General features: G+C 47.0%; 1 protein-coding gene across 1 annotated transcript in view; it reads left to right on the top strand.

The window, feature by feature from the left end:
* The window catches only part of LOC140197824 (phosphatidylinositol 4,5-bisphosphate 3-kinase catalytic subunit alpha isoform), a 133,050-nt gene that overhangs the window by 63,824 nt on the left and 54,289 nt on the right, over positions 1–14,937 (top strand). The window contains exons 5-7 of the mRNA XM_072258298.1: positions 9,489–9,739; positions 11,495–11,740; positions 12,916–13,001. Of these exons, the coding sequence (XP_072114399.1) occupies positions 9,489–9,739; positions 11,495–11,740; positions 12,916–13,001 (583 nt within the window). The remainder of the gene's footprint in view (positions 1–9,488; positions 9,740–11,494; positions 11,741–12,915; positions 13,002–14,937) is intronic.

Genomic DNA, 14,937 nt, shown 5'->3' with positions numbered 1-14,937 from the left:
TTGCCCTGCTCTCTGCAGCACTGAGGCCGGTGCTGTGGGCCTGCTCCGGGCTTCGTGTCTGCGAGCTGCGTTTCACCCCGCTCCCGAGGCTGAGGCCACGGCCTTGCTGTGGTGGCTCCGGCCTTCGGGTCTATGGACTCATTTTCGTTCCAAAGCTGTTGCTGGCACAATTTGTGTTTTTTTTTCCCTCCTCTCTCTCTGCGCGTTATGTGTTGGTCTTTTTTTAGAGGGTTCTTTCAGGTTTCTTGCTTTGTAGCTGCCTGTAGGGAGACAAATCTCAAGGTTGTATAGTTTATACACACTTGATACTTTGTACTTTGAGATGGAGCTGGACCACGGCCGACTCCTCCTAGTTGTTACAGTTTTATGGACAACTTCAGCGCCACCACTTTGTGTTCCAGAAACCTTCCAAGTGTCAGGATGGGGGTAGGCTGCCTTTTCCAAGATTCATGATTGTTTGTCATTCTTCAGAACATGACTGTAGCAAAATGGTTGTTAATCTGGTTCTAATACAGCTTAGAAAAACGCAATCAACATAAGAAAACCCACATATTTATATTTAATATAAAAAGAAAGCAATCCTATAAAACACAGTGTACTAGTTGTGTGTGGATGCACTTACACTCAGTGGCCACTTTATTAGGTATATCATCATCATCAGGTGCCGTGCCCAGTTTGAGCTTTGCCATGGCCCACACACTCCTGTTTCGGGTCAAGTGGATCAATTCATTGGTATTCATTTCCAGTTCTCTGGCTGCTGTCTCCATCATCATTTGTCTTTGTCTTCCTCTTGCTTTCTTCCCTTCAGTCTTTCCCATAGTTACCGTGCATTCTAACTCCTCTTTCCCAATCACATATCCAATGAAGTTACGTTGCCTTTTCATGATCTCATACATTATTTCTCTTTTTGTGTTTGCTCTGTTCATGACATCCTCGTTAGATATTCGTTTCGTCCATGATATTCTTTGCATCCTCCTCAAAAACCACATCTCTGCTGCTACAGTTCGTTTCCTCATGTTATTAGATGTTGTCCAACTTTCTGAGCCATATAACATAACTGGATAAACATAGTATTTCAGTGCTGTGAGGTGGATTGTCATGCCTAGTTTAGTGTTGGTCAGTATACTCTTCATTCTCATAAAGGTGTCTTTTGCCATCCCTATTCTTCTTTTGATGTCCAAGTCGCACCTGCCATCTGATGTCACCCAGCTTCCTAAGTAGCAAAAGTTCTGTATTTGTTTTATGTCTTCCCCATTTATTCTCAGCCTGCAAAATAGGATTCTCCTTCTTTCTGGATATCACAAGACCATAAGACAAAGGAGCAGAAGTCGGCCATTCGGCCCATCTTATCATGAGCTGATCCATTCTCCCATTTAGTCCCACTCCCCCGCCTTTTCACCATAACCTTTGATGCCCTGACTACTCAGATACCTATCAATCTCTGCCTTAAATACACCCAATGACTTGGCCTCCACTGCTGCCCGTGGCAACAAATTCCATAGATTCACCACCCTCTGGCTAAAAAAATTTCTTTACATTTCTGTTCTGAATGGGCGCCCTTCAATCCTTAAGTCATGCCCTCTCAGACTAGATTCCCCCATCATGGGAAACAACTTTGCCACATCCACTCTGTCCATGCCTTTCAACATTCGAAATGTTTCTATAAGGTCTCCCCTCATTCTTCTAAACTCCAAGGAATACAGTCCAAGAGTGGACAAACGTTCCTCATATGTTAACCCTCTCATTCCCGGAATCATTCTAGTGAATCTTCTCTGTACCCTCTCCAACATCAGCACATCCTTTCTTAAATAAGGAGACCAAAACTGCCCCCAGTACTCCAAGTGAGGTCTCACCAGCGCCTTATAGAGCCTCAACATCACACCCCCGCTCCTATACTCTATTCCTCTAGAAATGAATGCCAACATTGCATTCACCTTCTTCACTACCGACTCAACCTGGAGGTTAACCTTAAAGGGAATCCTGTACGATTCCCAAGTCCTGTTGCATCTCTGAACTTTGAATTCTTTCCCCATTTAAATAATAGTCTGCCCGTTTATTACTTCTGCCAAAGTGCATAAACATAAACTTTCCAACATTGTACTTCATTTGCCACTTCTTTGCCCATTCTTCCAATCTATCCAAGTCTCTCTGTAGACTCTCTGTTTCCTCAGCACTACCAGCCCCTCCACCTATCTTCATATCATCAGCAAACTTAGCCACAAAGCCATCTATTCCATAATCCGAATTGTTGATGTACAATGTAAAAAGAAGCGGCCCCAACACTGACCCCTGTGGAACACCACTGGTAACCGGCAGCCAACCAGAATAGGATCCCTTTATTCCCACTCTTTGTTTCCTGCCAATCAGCCAACGCTCTATCCACGTATGTAACTTTCCCGTAATTCCATGGGCTCTTATCTTGTTAAGTAGCCTCATGTGTGGCACCTTGTCAAAGGCCTTCTGAAAATCCAAATATACAACATCCCCTGCATCTCCCTTGTCTAGCCTACTGGTAATTTCCTCAAAAAATTGTAATAGGTTTGTCAGGCAGGATTTTCCTTTAAGGAATCCATGCTGAGTTCTGCCTATCTTGTCGTATGCCTCCAGGTACTCTGTAACCTCATCCTTGACAATCGACTCCAACAACTTCCCAACCACCGACGTCAAGCTAACAGGTCTATAATTTCCTTTTTGCTTCCTTGCCCCCTTCTTAAATAGCGGAGTGACATTTGCAATCTTCCAGTCTTCCGAAACCATGCCAGAATCTATCAACTTTTGAAAGATCATCGCTAATGCCTCCGCAATCTCCACAGCTACTTCCTTCAGAACACGCGGGTGCATTCCATCTAGTCCGGGTGATTTATCTACCTCTAGACTATTCAGCTTCCTGAGTACTTTCTCAGTTGTAATTGTGACTGCGCACACTTCTCTCCCCTGCCACCCTTGAGTGTCCGGTATACTGCTGATGTCTTCCTCAGTGAAGACTGATGCAAAATACTCGTTCAGTTCCTTTGCCATCTCCTTATCTCCCATTACAATTTCTCCTGCATCATTTTCTATCGGTCCTATATCTACTCTCACCTGTCTTTTACTCTTTATATACTTGAAAAAGCTTTTAGTATCCTCTTAGATATTATTTGCTAGCTTCCTTTCATAGTTAATCTTTTCTCTCTTAATGACCTTCTTAGTTTCCTTTTGTAAGGTTTTAAAAACTTCCCAATCCTCTGTCTTCCCACTAATTTTTGCTTCCTTGTATGCCCTCTCCTTTGCTTTAACTTTGGCTTTGACTTCTCTTGTCAACCACTGTTGCATCCTTTTTCCATTCGAAAATTTCTTCTTTTCTGGACTATACCTGTCTTGCACATTCCTCATTTCTCACATAAACTCCAGCCACTGCTGCTCTGCTGTCTTTCCCGCCAGTGTCTCTTTCCAGACAACTTTGGCCAGTTCCTCTCTCATGCCACTGTAATTTCCTTTACTCCACTGAAATACCGACACATCAGATTTCAGCTTCTCTTTTTCAAATGTCACAGTGAACTCAATCATGTTATGATCACTGCCTCCTAAGGGTTCCTTCACCTCAGTCTCTCCAATCACCTCCGGTTCATTACACAATACCCAATCCAGTACAGCCGATCCCCTAGTGGGCTCAACAACAAGCTGTTCTAAAAAGCCACCTCGCAGACATTCTACAAATTCTCTCTCTTGAGATCCAGTGCCGACCTGATTTTCCCAATCCACTCGCATGTTAAAATCCCCCACAATTATCATAACATTGCCCTTCTGACAAGCCTTTTCTATTTCCTGTTGTAATTTGTAGTCCACATCCCTGCAGCTGTTTGGAGGCCTATAAATAACTGCCATCAGGGTCCTTTTACCCCTGCTATTTCTTAGCTCAACCCATAAAGATTCTGCACCTTCCGATCCTGTATCACCTCTTTCTAATGATTTAATATCATTTCTTACCAATAAAGCCACGCCTCCCCCTCTGCCTACCTTCCTATCCTTCCGATACACCGTGTATCCTTGGACATTCAGCTCCCAGAGACGTGCATCCTTTAGCCACGTCTCAGTGATGGCCACAATATCATACCTGCCGATCTGTAGCCGTACGACAAGATCGTCCACCTTATTCCTTATGCTGCGTGCATTTAAGTATAACACCTTAAGACCAGTATTTGATACTTTTTGCTTTGATTTCACTGCAACTTTATTGCATTGCAACTCATCCCAATGGCTACAAATTTGCCCCATCACCTGCCTGTCTTTCCTGACATCTTTATTGCTCACTATCTTAGATTTATTTCTGTTTTCCCCTTCCTCCGCTCCGTCATTCCGGTTCCCGTCCCCCTGCCAAATTAGTTTAAACCCTCCCTAACAGTTCTATTAAACTTTCCCGCCAGGATATTGGTCCCCTTCGGGTTCAGGTGTAACGTGTCCTTTTTGAACAGGTCATACTTCCCCCAGGAGAGATCCCAATTATCCCAAGAATCTGAAGCCCTGCCCCCTACACCAGTCTCTCAGCCACGCATTCGTCTGCCTGATCCTGCTATCCTTGCCCTTGCTAGCACGTGGCACAGGTAGCAATCTCGAGATTACTACCCTGGAGGTCCTGCTTCTCAGCTTCCTTCCTAACTCCTGGAAGTCTCTCTTCAGGACCTCCTCCTTTGTCCTATCTATGTCATTGGTACCAACATGTACCAAGACAACTGGCTGCTCACCCTTCCCCTTTAGAATACCCAGGACCCGATCTGAGACATCCCGTACCCTGGCACCTGGGAGGCAACACACCATGCGGGTATCTCTGTCAGGCTCACAGAATCTCCTGTTTGTTCCCCTGACTATGGAATCCCCCACGACTACCGCATTTCTCTTCACCTTCCTTCTCTCCTGCACAACAGTGCCAGGCTCAGTGCCAGAGACCCGGTCACTGTGGGCGTCCCCTGTCAGGTCATCCCCCTCAACAGCATCCAGAACAAGATATTTGTTGCTGAGGGGGACAGCCACAGGTGTGCTCTCCACTATCCGGGCATTTCCCTTCCTTCTCTTGACAGTAACCTAGTTTTCTGACCCCTGTAGCCTAGGGATGACTACCTCCCTGTAGCTCCTGTCTGTCACCTCTTCACTTTCCCTGATGAGCAGTAGGTCATCAAGCTGCAGCTCCAGATCCCTAACACGGTCTCTGAGGAACTGCATCTCGGTGCACCTGGCGCAGATGTGGCCATCAGGGAGGCTGGAGGTCTCCCAGGATTCCCACATCTGACACCCTGAACAAAGCACTAACCCTGCAGGCATGCTATCTAATTCTACAGGAATGAAACAGGAAAAATAAGTCTACTCACCCACTTACCTCGCCAAACAGACGAACTGTTTAAACCGTTAGCTTGTACCGTTAGCGGTGAGAGCTCTGCTGTTCCTGTCTGTCCGGGCCGATTCGCAAAAGGGTTGGGGGGGGAGGGGGAGAAAAAGAAGAGTTGGCACTTTGCTCTCGCCTCTTCCCGTTTATCGCTGAAGCCCGTTGAAGCCAAAGCCCTACACTCTGCCCGCTCCGACAGCTGCCCACTGTATAGGGTGGTCTCCTTTTTAAACTCTCCGCGCTGTCCTGTTGATGTCATGCGCCTGCGCAGTCTCACCCTTTTTGCACTCGAAGAAGTTTTTTTAAAAACTGCCTTCCTTCAGAATTCAGCTCCCATGACGCTCTGTAGTGCCGATCCAAAAGACAGTCGTTGGTAGCAACCTTCCTTTTTAAATTCTCCGCGCTGTCCTGTTGACGTCACGTGCCTGCGCAGTCTCGTCCTTCTTGCACTCGAAGTTTTTAAAAAAACTGCCTTCCTTTAGAATTCAGCTCCCACGATGCTCTGTAGTCCTGATCCAAAATATCACCATACATTCTGTCTTTTTGCAATTGATAGAGCCATTTTTGCATTTTCTTCAACAATTATATCAATTAAGTTTTGTAGTTCTTCCTCCGTACTTGCAATTAACACAGTGTCATCTGCATATCTGAAATTATTGATGTTTTCACCGCCAACTTTAATTCCCAAGATGTCTCTTATTTTTTGTAATATTGTTTCACTGTACACATTAAATAAATCAGGGGAGAAAACACACCCTTGTCTAATGCCTCTCTTGATTTTCATAAACTGACTCACTTCTCCATCTATTCTTACAGCGGCAGTTTGTTCCCAGTACGGATTTCTGATTAGGTGGAGGTCTTTCGAATCTAGATGTAGAGTTTCCTGTAACATTTCAAATAACTTATTGTGCTTTATCAAATGCTTTTGTGTAGCCGATAAAACAAACAAATCTTTTTGCACTTAAATAGCTCGTTCTGATAGTAACCTTAACATCAATATTGCGTTTCTTGTACCTTTGTCTTTCACAAAACCACATTGTTCTTTGCCTGTTTCAGCTTGTATCTTACTTTTAGCTCTTGTCATCAAAATTCTTTGAAGTATCTTGGTGATATGACTCATTAAACTTATGGTCCTGTGTAATTCACATTTTATTGCTCCAGGTTTCTTAGGAAGAGTGATAAATACTGATTTTTTTCATCTCTTCTGGTATTATTCCAGTCTCATAAATTTCATTGATTAAATCAGTAAGTTTTTCAATTCCATAATCTTCAAGGGCGATAATTTGTTCTATTAATAATTCATAAGGACCTACTGCCTTTCCTTTCTTCATCTTATTTATTGCATTACGAACTTCAGATTTTAAAATACTTGGACCTTCAATGTTTTTCTTAATTTCTGGTTTTTCGCCTCGATCGTCTTCAAACAATTCCTGAATATACTCAGTCCATCTGTTCGTAATCTCATCTTTTTCCATTATAATGGTACCGTCCTTTGCTTTCAAACATCCACCTGAAGAACAGAGGAGCTTTTTACCAGTGATTTTCTTGATTTGTTAATGTAACTTTTTTGGATCAGTAATAGGGATTCTTTCTATTTGCTCACATTCCTGGTTTAACCATTCTTCTTTGGCTTTTTGACATAAGCTTTTAACTTTTTTATCTAAGGACTTTATAGGATTTGCTTTCTTCTGTCTCCTTTCTTCCATTAGATTTTTGATTTCATCTGTCATCCATTTATTCTTGGTGTTTTTTCTTTTTTAGGAATCACTGACTTTGCTGATTCTACCAAGGCATCCTTTAGAGAGTTAAATTTCACTTCTACATGATTGCTATCATCTTCAACAGATTCTATTTCTAGACTTTGAGATCTATTCCTTACTTCAATTGTAAATTTTTGTCTCAAGCTTTCTTCTTTAATTAGTTTCAACTAGTCAGGTTTTTGCTTCTTTTGTTTTTTAAGTTGTACTCTTACATGACATACTACTAGGTTATGGTCACTATTACAGTCTGCACCTGGATATGTTTTGCATTGAGTCACTGAGTTTCTAAATCTTTGATTTCTAGTAATAAAGTCAATTTGATTTCTAGTGTTATCACCCGGACTTTTCCAGGTCCACAAGCGTCTTGGATAGTTTTTGAAGTAGGTATTCGTAATGACCTGATTGATTCATCTTGCACCATTCTACCCATTTCTCACCTCTTTCATTTCTTTCCCTGATTCCAAATTTTCCTATAGTATTTCCATCAGCACCTTGACCTACTTTAGCATTTAGGTCTCCCATGACAATAACAGTATCTTGAGATTTCCATCCGTTCTTTGCTTGTTCAAGCTCTTCATAGAATTTATCTATATCCTCATTTGTTCCATCTGTTGTTGGTGCATATACCTGTATAATTGCTAAATCAAATGGTTGCCCTCTGAATCTAACAAGGAGCACCTTTTCCGATATTGCCTAATGTCCTATAACACTTTTTGCCATGTTTTCATCCATTAGAATTCCTACTCCATTAGTATGGGATGTTCCACAAGAATAAACTAGTGTTTTATTTCTCATCTGACATGTTCCAGCACCTATCCAACGAACTTCGCTAATTCCCATGATGTTAATCTTTAGTCTTTCCATTTCATTTATCACATTGTCCAATCTCCCTGCTTGATATAGGGTTCTTACATTCCAAGTGGCAATAATTTTCTTTTGTGTTACTTGAATTTTATGAGCAGTAGCTTGACGACGGTCAGGGATCCCCTGCTGGCCAGAATCAACCCTACTGAGCAAAGCATCTTCAGAGTTGTCTTGAAGATCCTCCTGGTGCAGTTGTTATGTGATACACTTTGTGAGTTTGACCATGGTTTTCTTAGCAAATAGCAACGGTAGTTTGCTATTGCCTACCGTTGGGCGAACTAAGGAAATCGCCATTTCTCTTCCCAAATGTTCATCCGCCTGTACTATAGCCGTTGTCATTTGAGGTCGTAGCTCATCCGCCTTCTCCATCATAAGTTTCAGTTACTGAACCTGCCGGATCTGCCGTTCGCCTTCGCTCATAACCTGAGCAGGAACCCTTGCAGGTGCTACTGTTCTGGGTCAGAGCAGCCCTGGGAGCAATGAATGACTAAGGGGTAACTCCACTTTCCCCAAAGCTCTGAAAGTCCCCAATCAGAGCCTCATCACCAGTTGCGGTTTAGAGTCATACCCAGGACTGTTATTAGGTATACCTGCTTGTTAATGTGTTAATTAGGAAGTACCTAATAAACTGGCCACTGAGTGTACACAAGATTAGCTTATATGTACAGGCTGATTGTACACAAAGTGATGCTAGCTGCAGGAGTGTTTCAACGTAGTGAGAAGGTGGCCTGTCTGTATCTCTCCAGGTCAGAATGTTTGTTGTCCTGCTCACTGTTCTTGGGGACCCTGATCAAGTGTTAACTGGGAGGGGATCCTGTCTGTTTACTTATTGAGATTTGGCATGGAGTAGGCCCCTCCAGCCCTTTGAGTCGTGCAGCCCAGCAACCCACTGATTTAAAACAGACGAGAGAAAATCTGCAGATGCCGGAAATCCGAGCAACACACACAAATTGCTGGAGGAACTCAGCAGGCCAGGCAGCATCTATGGTAAAGAGTACAGTCGACATTTTGGGCTGGAACATCAACTGTACTTTCTTCCATAGATGCTGCCTGACCTGCTAAGTTCCTCCAGCATTTTGTGTGTGTGGAACCCCTGATTTAACCCGAGCCTAATCACGGGACAATTTACAATGACCAATTAACTTGCCAACCAGTACGTCGTTAGACTGTGGGGGGGAAACCGGAGCACCCGGAGGAAACCCACGCAGTCACGGTGTGAAAGTACAAACTCCTGACAGGCAGTGGCAGGCATTGAACCCAGGTCACTGGTACCAGAAAGCATTGTGCTAACCACCATGGTGCCGGGCCTCCCTGGGGGTTCCTACACAAGGAGGTTGGGTCAGGCGTTGGCAACTTTGTCCTGCTCACTGTTTTCTGGGACACTGTTGGGGGGGGTGGGGCTAACTGTTTCTATCCAGGAGTGTTGGGTCAGGAGTCTGAGAGATTGTCCCTCCTGCTCGCTGATTTCTGGGACCCTGATCGCTTGCCTTTGCCCCCACCCCCTCCAGGCCGCATAATTGTGACAATCTGGGTGATCATCTCGCCGACCAACGACAAGCAGAAGTACACGCTGAAGATCCCTCACGACTGCATGCCGGAGCAGGTGATCGCGGAGGCGATCCGCAAGAAGACGCGGAGCATGCACCTGTCGATGGACCAGCTGAAACTGTGCGTGCTGGAGTACCAGGGCAAGTACATCCTGAAGGTGTGCGGCTGTGACGAGTACCTGCTGGAGAAGTACCCCATCAGCCAGTACAAGGTGAGGCGGTCCACCACCAGGGCGGGGCGGGGGCTGACAGTGAAGGGTGGCCACTGAAGAGGGAGGTGGGAGACGATCACCAGATTATTTCACCGCCTCTTCCCCTCCCACCCCCGTGATCCACTATTGGTGACTCGTAAGGATGAGCGGGGGTAGGGTCTCCAGATCTGCCATTTCAGAGACCCTTGCCATTTCCCCCTGCACCACAGAGGGTGAGTGGGGGCTGAAGAAGAGATGGTCACCAGTTCTATTTCACTACCCCCTCCCCCCCCCGCACCCCCCACCACCACCTGGCTCAGTCACTGGGGACTTTAGACAACAGGTGGGCCTGAAGTGAGATAGAGGGACTCACTGGATGTGGTGTTACTTCAGTGTTCCCTGACCACCCCCCCTCCCTGCTAATCCACCATGGGGTGGTCTTGCAAGGGTGGATTGGGGGCTCATAGTCCTGTTGCCTATTGTACGTCCTTTAGGATGACAGGCATCCGCCCCTTTGACGTCAGGGCTGGTGATACCAGAGAGGTTGTGAGATCCCCATATCAGTGACCCGTGGGTCAGGGTCTTCGCTGGGCTAAATAAATAACCCTTGTTAGACTGAAATCGTGCATAGTCCATTATCTGTCCTCGCTATGACTGAATCTGTTACAAACGCTGGGACGTCCTAAGGACCGAGACCCTTCCTCTGTCCTGAAGAAGAATCTCGGCCCGAAACTCTTTTTTTATTGATGCTGCCTGACCTGCTGAGTTCCTCCAGCGTTTTGTGTGTGTTGCTTTGGATTTCCAGCGTCAGCAGACTCTCTTGTGTTTGTGGCTCAAACATTGTAGATTCATACAGCACAGAGACAGGCCTTTCTGCCCATCTCATGCATGTGTTGCCCAGCGAGCTAGTCCCATCTGCGTGCGTTTGGCCTGCACCCCTCCAAACATCTCCTGTCCGTGCAGCTTAGGTGTCTTTTAAAAGTTGCTAATGTCGGGTGGCTGGATGGAGATACGTCTCTTCCAAAGGAGGTGTAAGGAGTTCCTTCCCTCTGCTATCCTGCAGGTCACCCTTGGGCAGGGTGTAGCACCTTCTTAGCCTTTCCCGATCAGGGTCACATGGGAGCAGGTGGTGGATGGTTGTATGAGCAGCCGGTGCATATCACAAGTCCTGGTTATGTGACCACTGTCGCCAGGCAGACAATCTCTGAAGAGTATTGGTCGTGGCTGGGGTCACCCATCTTGTAAAGACACTGCCCAGAAGAAGGCAATGGCAAACCAGTTCTGTAGAAATATTTGCCAAGAACATTCATGGCCTTGGGTAGACCATGATCGCCCACGTCATACGACAAGGCACATTATCTCAAGCAACACACACAAAATGCTGGAGGAACCCAACAGGCCAGGCAGCATCTATGGAAAAGAGTAAACAGTCGATGTATCGGGCCGAGGCCCTCCTTCAACACTTACCTCACTACTCTATTCTTGCACTATTTAATACATGTTCTATTATTATGTATTGTAATCTGCTGCTGCAAAGAGAACAAATTTCACGACCTATGTCGGTGATATTAAACCTGATTCTGACTTTGTCAATGTCTGTTTTGAGGTGTTGCTTTCCCAAAGCCAACTGTCACTCTCCCTCTGCCAGCTCTCCCCCTCCACCCCCACCCCCTACGTGCTTCCGGAATTTTCTGTGCCGACGTGGGATATCGCCGCCCGTTCCTGCTGCTAACACATCTGCTCCCTCTCTTTTATCCTGCCCCCCCGCCCCGCCAGTATATAAGGAGCTGCATCATGATTGGCCGGTTGCCACATCTCATGCTGATGTCGAAGGAGAGTCTTTACAGCCAGCTGCCGGCCAACACCTTTGTGATGCCCTCGTACGCGCGCCGCATCTCCACCGCGGCCACGTACATGAACGGTGAGGTGCCCGCCAAGTCCCTGTGGTCCTTCAACAACCTGCTGAGGATCAAGATCCTCTGCGCTACCTACGTCAATGTCAACATCCGCGACATCGACAAGGTAACGGCTGTGGCTGCGGGAGAGCCTGGGGTAGCGGGGTGGGGGAGAGATTCTCAGCGGGTTGGGCAGCATCTGAAGAAGCGGATCAGGGGGCAGTCAGCGTTTTGGGTGGAGAGCCCGTCAGGCCCGAGGGAGTGGAGGGGAGGTTGCTGGTATAGTGGTTGGGGTGAGAACGGCGGGCTGGTAGGTGATGGGTGGATCAGGTGAGTAGGGATTTACTGGGGGGGGGAGGGGGGGAGTTTGTGGGAGAGGAGGCGACAGAGCAGAACCATAATAAAGAGGGGCAAGCGAGACATAGATGGAGGTCAAAGGTTCAGAAAACTGGTAGTGGGGAAGAAGTCATTGTTCAACCTTAAGAAAAGGCTTTTCAGGCTCCTGTGCTGACGGCTGTGGGAGAGGAACTCTTTTAACCTCGCAGTGTGGATCTCCAGACTCTTGTACCTCCTGTCCGATGGCAGCATCGAGAAGGGGGCACGGCCCAGATAGTGGGGGCCCCCGACAGCGAAAGCCCCCCTCCTGAGACATCGCCTCTTGTAGATGTCCTCAGTGGTGGGGAGAGCTGAACCCAGGGTGGAACTGGCCCAGTCCCACGGCTCTCTGCAGCCTCTGCCATTCCTCCGCACCGGAGTTCAAAGTCAAAGTGGAGTTCATTCTCATCTGCATGAGTCCATGTATGCACAGGTGCAGTGAGAAGTTTGCCTGCAGCAGCCTCGCAGGCTTATCACATCAGATCAAAGTCAAAGTAAATGTATTATCAAAGTACCTGTTTGTTCTCATTGCTACCATCAGGGAGGAGGTACAGGAGCCTGAAGACACACTCTCAACAAATCGGGAACAGTTTCTTCCTCCCTGCCATCTGATTTCTGAATGGACATTGAACCCATGAACACCACCTCATTACTTTTTTTTAAGCACTACTTACTTAATTTAACTTTACTTTAATATATATGCTTACTGTAATTTGCAGTTTTTATATTTCTGTAGTGGTTGAGGTGGGGAAGAGGGTGGAACTCATGGGGGAAGGGGAGGGTGGGGTTGAGTGGGAGAGGGGTTGGGAACAAGGAGGAAGATGAGGGGTTGGTTAAAGCGTTGGACAGGTGGTGGGGGGGGGTGCCCACCCAGGCCCCGGTTGGAATCTCTGCCAACCTGCACACTTTGTCTTGGTGCCTCTCCAGATCTACGTTCGGACAGGGATCTATCACGGAGGAGAGCCGCTGTGTGACAATGTCAACACCCAGAGAGTACCCTGCTCCAACCCAAGGTAAGCAGTCTCCAGCTCAGTGCCTGGACTATGTGGCTACTCACTCCATTCTTCCTGTGCTGCCTCGGTGTCTCTGACTGCAGCAGTGAGAGATTGGCATATTGAAGTAATTAAATGACTGACTAAACTAATCTGCCCGCGTAGTGTCTGTGCCCCTCTGGTCCCTGCCCGCACAGTGTCTGCGCCCCTCTGGTCCCTGCCCGCACAGTGTCTGCGCCCCTCTGGTCCCTGCCCGCACAGTGTCTGCGCCCCTCTGGTCCCTGCCCGCACAGTGTCTGCGCCCCTCTGGTCCCTGCCCGCGTAGTGTCTGCGCCCCTCTGGTCCCTGCCCGCACAGTGTCTGCGCCCCTCTGGTCCCTGCCCGCGTAGTGTCTGCGCCCCTCTGGTCCCTGCCCGCACAGTGTCTGCGCCCCTCTGGTCCCTGCCCGCGTAGTGTCTGCGCCCCTCTGGTCCCTGCCCGCACAGTGTCTGCGCCCCTCTGGTCCCTGCCCGCACAGTGTCTGCGCCCCTCTGGTCCCTGCCCGCACAGTGTCTGCGCCCCTCTGGTCCCTGCCCGCACAGTGTCTGCGCCCCTCTGGTCCCTGCCCGCACAGTGTCTGCGCCCCTCTGGTCCCTGCCCGCACAGTGTCTGCGCCCCTCTGGTACCTGCCATGCATTGTCCAGGTCCATCTGGTCTTTGGTCTCTGCATGTTCCTGTGACTATCTAAGGCTACGTCCACACTAGACCAGATAATTTTGAAAATGCTGGTTTTGCATAAAAACAATAGGCGTCCACACCAGGTGTTTTTGAAAATACCTCCGTCCACATTAAAATGGGTATTTGGGCGAATCTCCTCCTACTGGGCATGCGCAAGACACATCTACAGAAAACAAGCGAAGAGGAAACAGTATGCTTGGTGCGCGTTTGTCCAGTTACAGACTAGAAAAACTTAAAAGGAAATTGCCAAACAATGGACAGCTGTTGGCTCTCACGCAGGAGGACTTAAAACTGAAAACACAAATACTGGAGCGTATGGAGGCAACCGACAGGGAGTTCACGGAGAGTATGACCCAGCTGACAACGAACATTGAAAAACTGACTAACTCTGTTGCAGAGGGTTTTGCAATGATGAGGGATATGATGGCTCCCCCCACCCCAGTACTTTTCACCACCACAATACCAGCCTCACAGCCACTACAATAGCTAGACATACGGACACACAGACCCCCAGGTGGCCTCACCAACATCTTCCCCACTCCCACAGAGGGGTCACCCTGGAAACACTTCCTACAGCCACCGTCTCTTCACCGATGAAAGGGACGACAGCTACAATTAAATGCAATAAGGCTTGTTACTGGGCAAAAGTGAAATTTGCTGTGACCTCATTTGTTTGCCTTTACGTTTGCCGTGTCTTTGTGTATTATTTTGCTGTATTTAACATGTGCAATAAAATGAGTTACTGGGCAAAAGTGGTTTTATTTTTACCTGAGTCAAAGTGAAACTTACAATTTTCCTCTTTTGGCCTTAATATTTTCATGTCTATGCCAGACATAAGTTACTACTTAAAAATTACATTTTGGAGGTAGTGACAATTGCATGTATTGAATGTTTGCACAAGCTATACATTAATAAAGCACCTTGTTAAATGTATTTCCATACAATGTTACATTAGGCTGTTACACATCTATTGTCAGATATTGTTGTGGTGTTGGAGGTTGCGTTCAAGAAAACAATGAAATACCGCACTGCCGCCACCATCTGTTCCCGCACGTCATGACAGCATTTTTAAAAAGCTCCAGTTACCCCGTACACACTACACTGCCCAACCGGCGTTTTCAGATTTACGCACTCTGGAGAGCGTTTTAGAAATGCTCAGTTTTCGGGGGAAGAAAACGCCGTTTCAGTGTGGATGGAGGGTCAAAACGAAGAGAAAAAGCTTCGGTTATGGATTTATCCT

This window comes from Mobula birostris, chromosome 5, assembly GCF_030028105.1.
Source record: "Mobula birostris isolate sMobBir1 chromosome 5, sMobBir1.hap1, whole genome shotgun sequence".
Taxonomy (NCBI): Eukaryota; Metazoa; Chordata; class Chondrichthyes; order Myliobatiformes; family Myliobatidae; genus Mobula; species Mobula birostris.
This window is presented reverse-complemented; position numbering and strand designations above follow the sequence as displayed.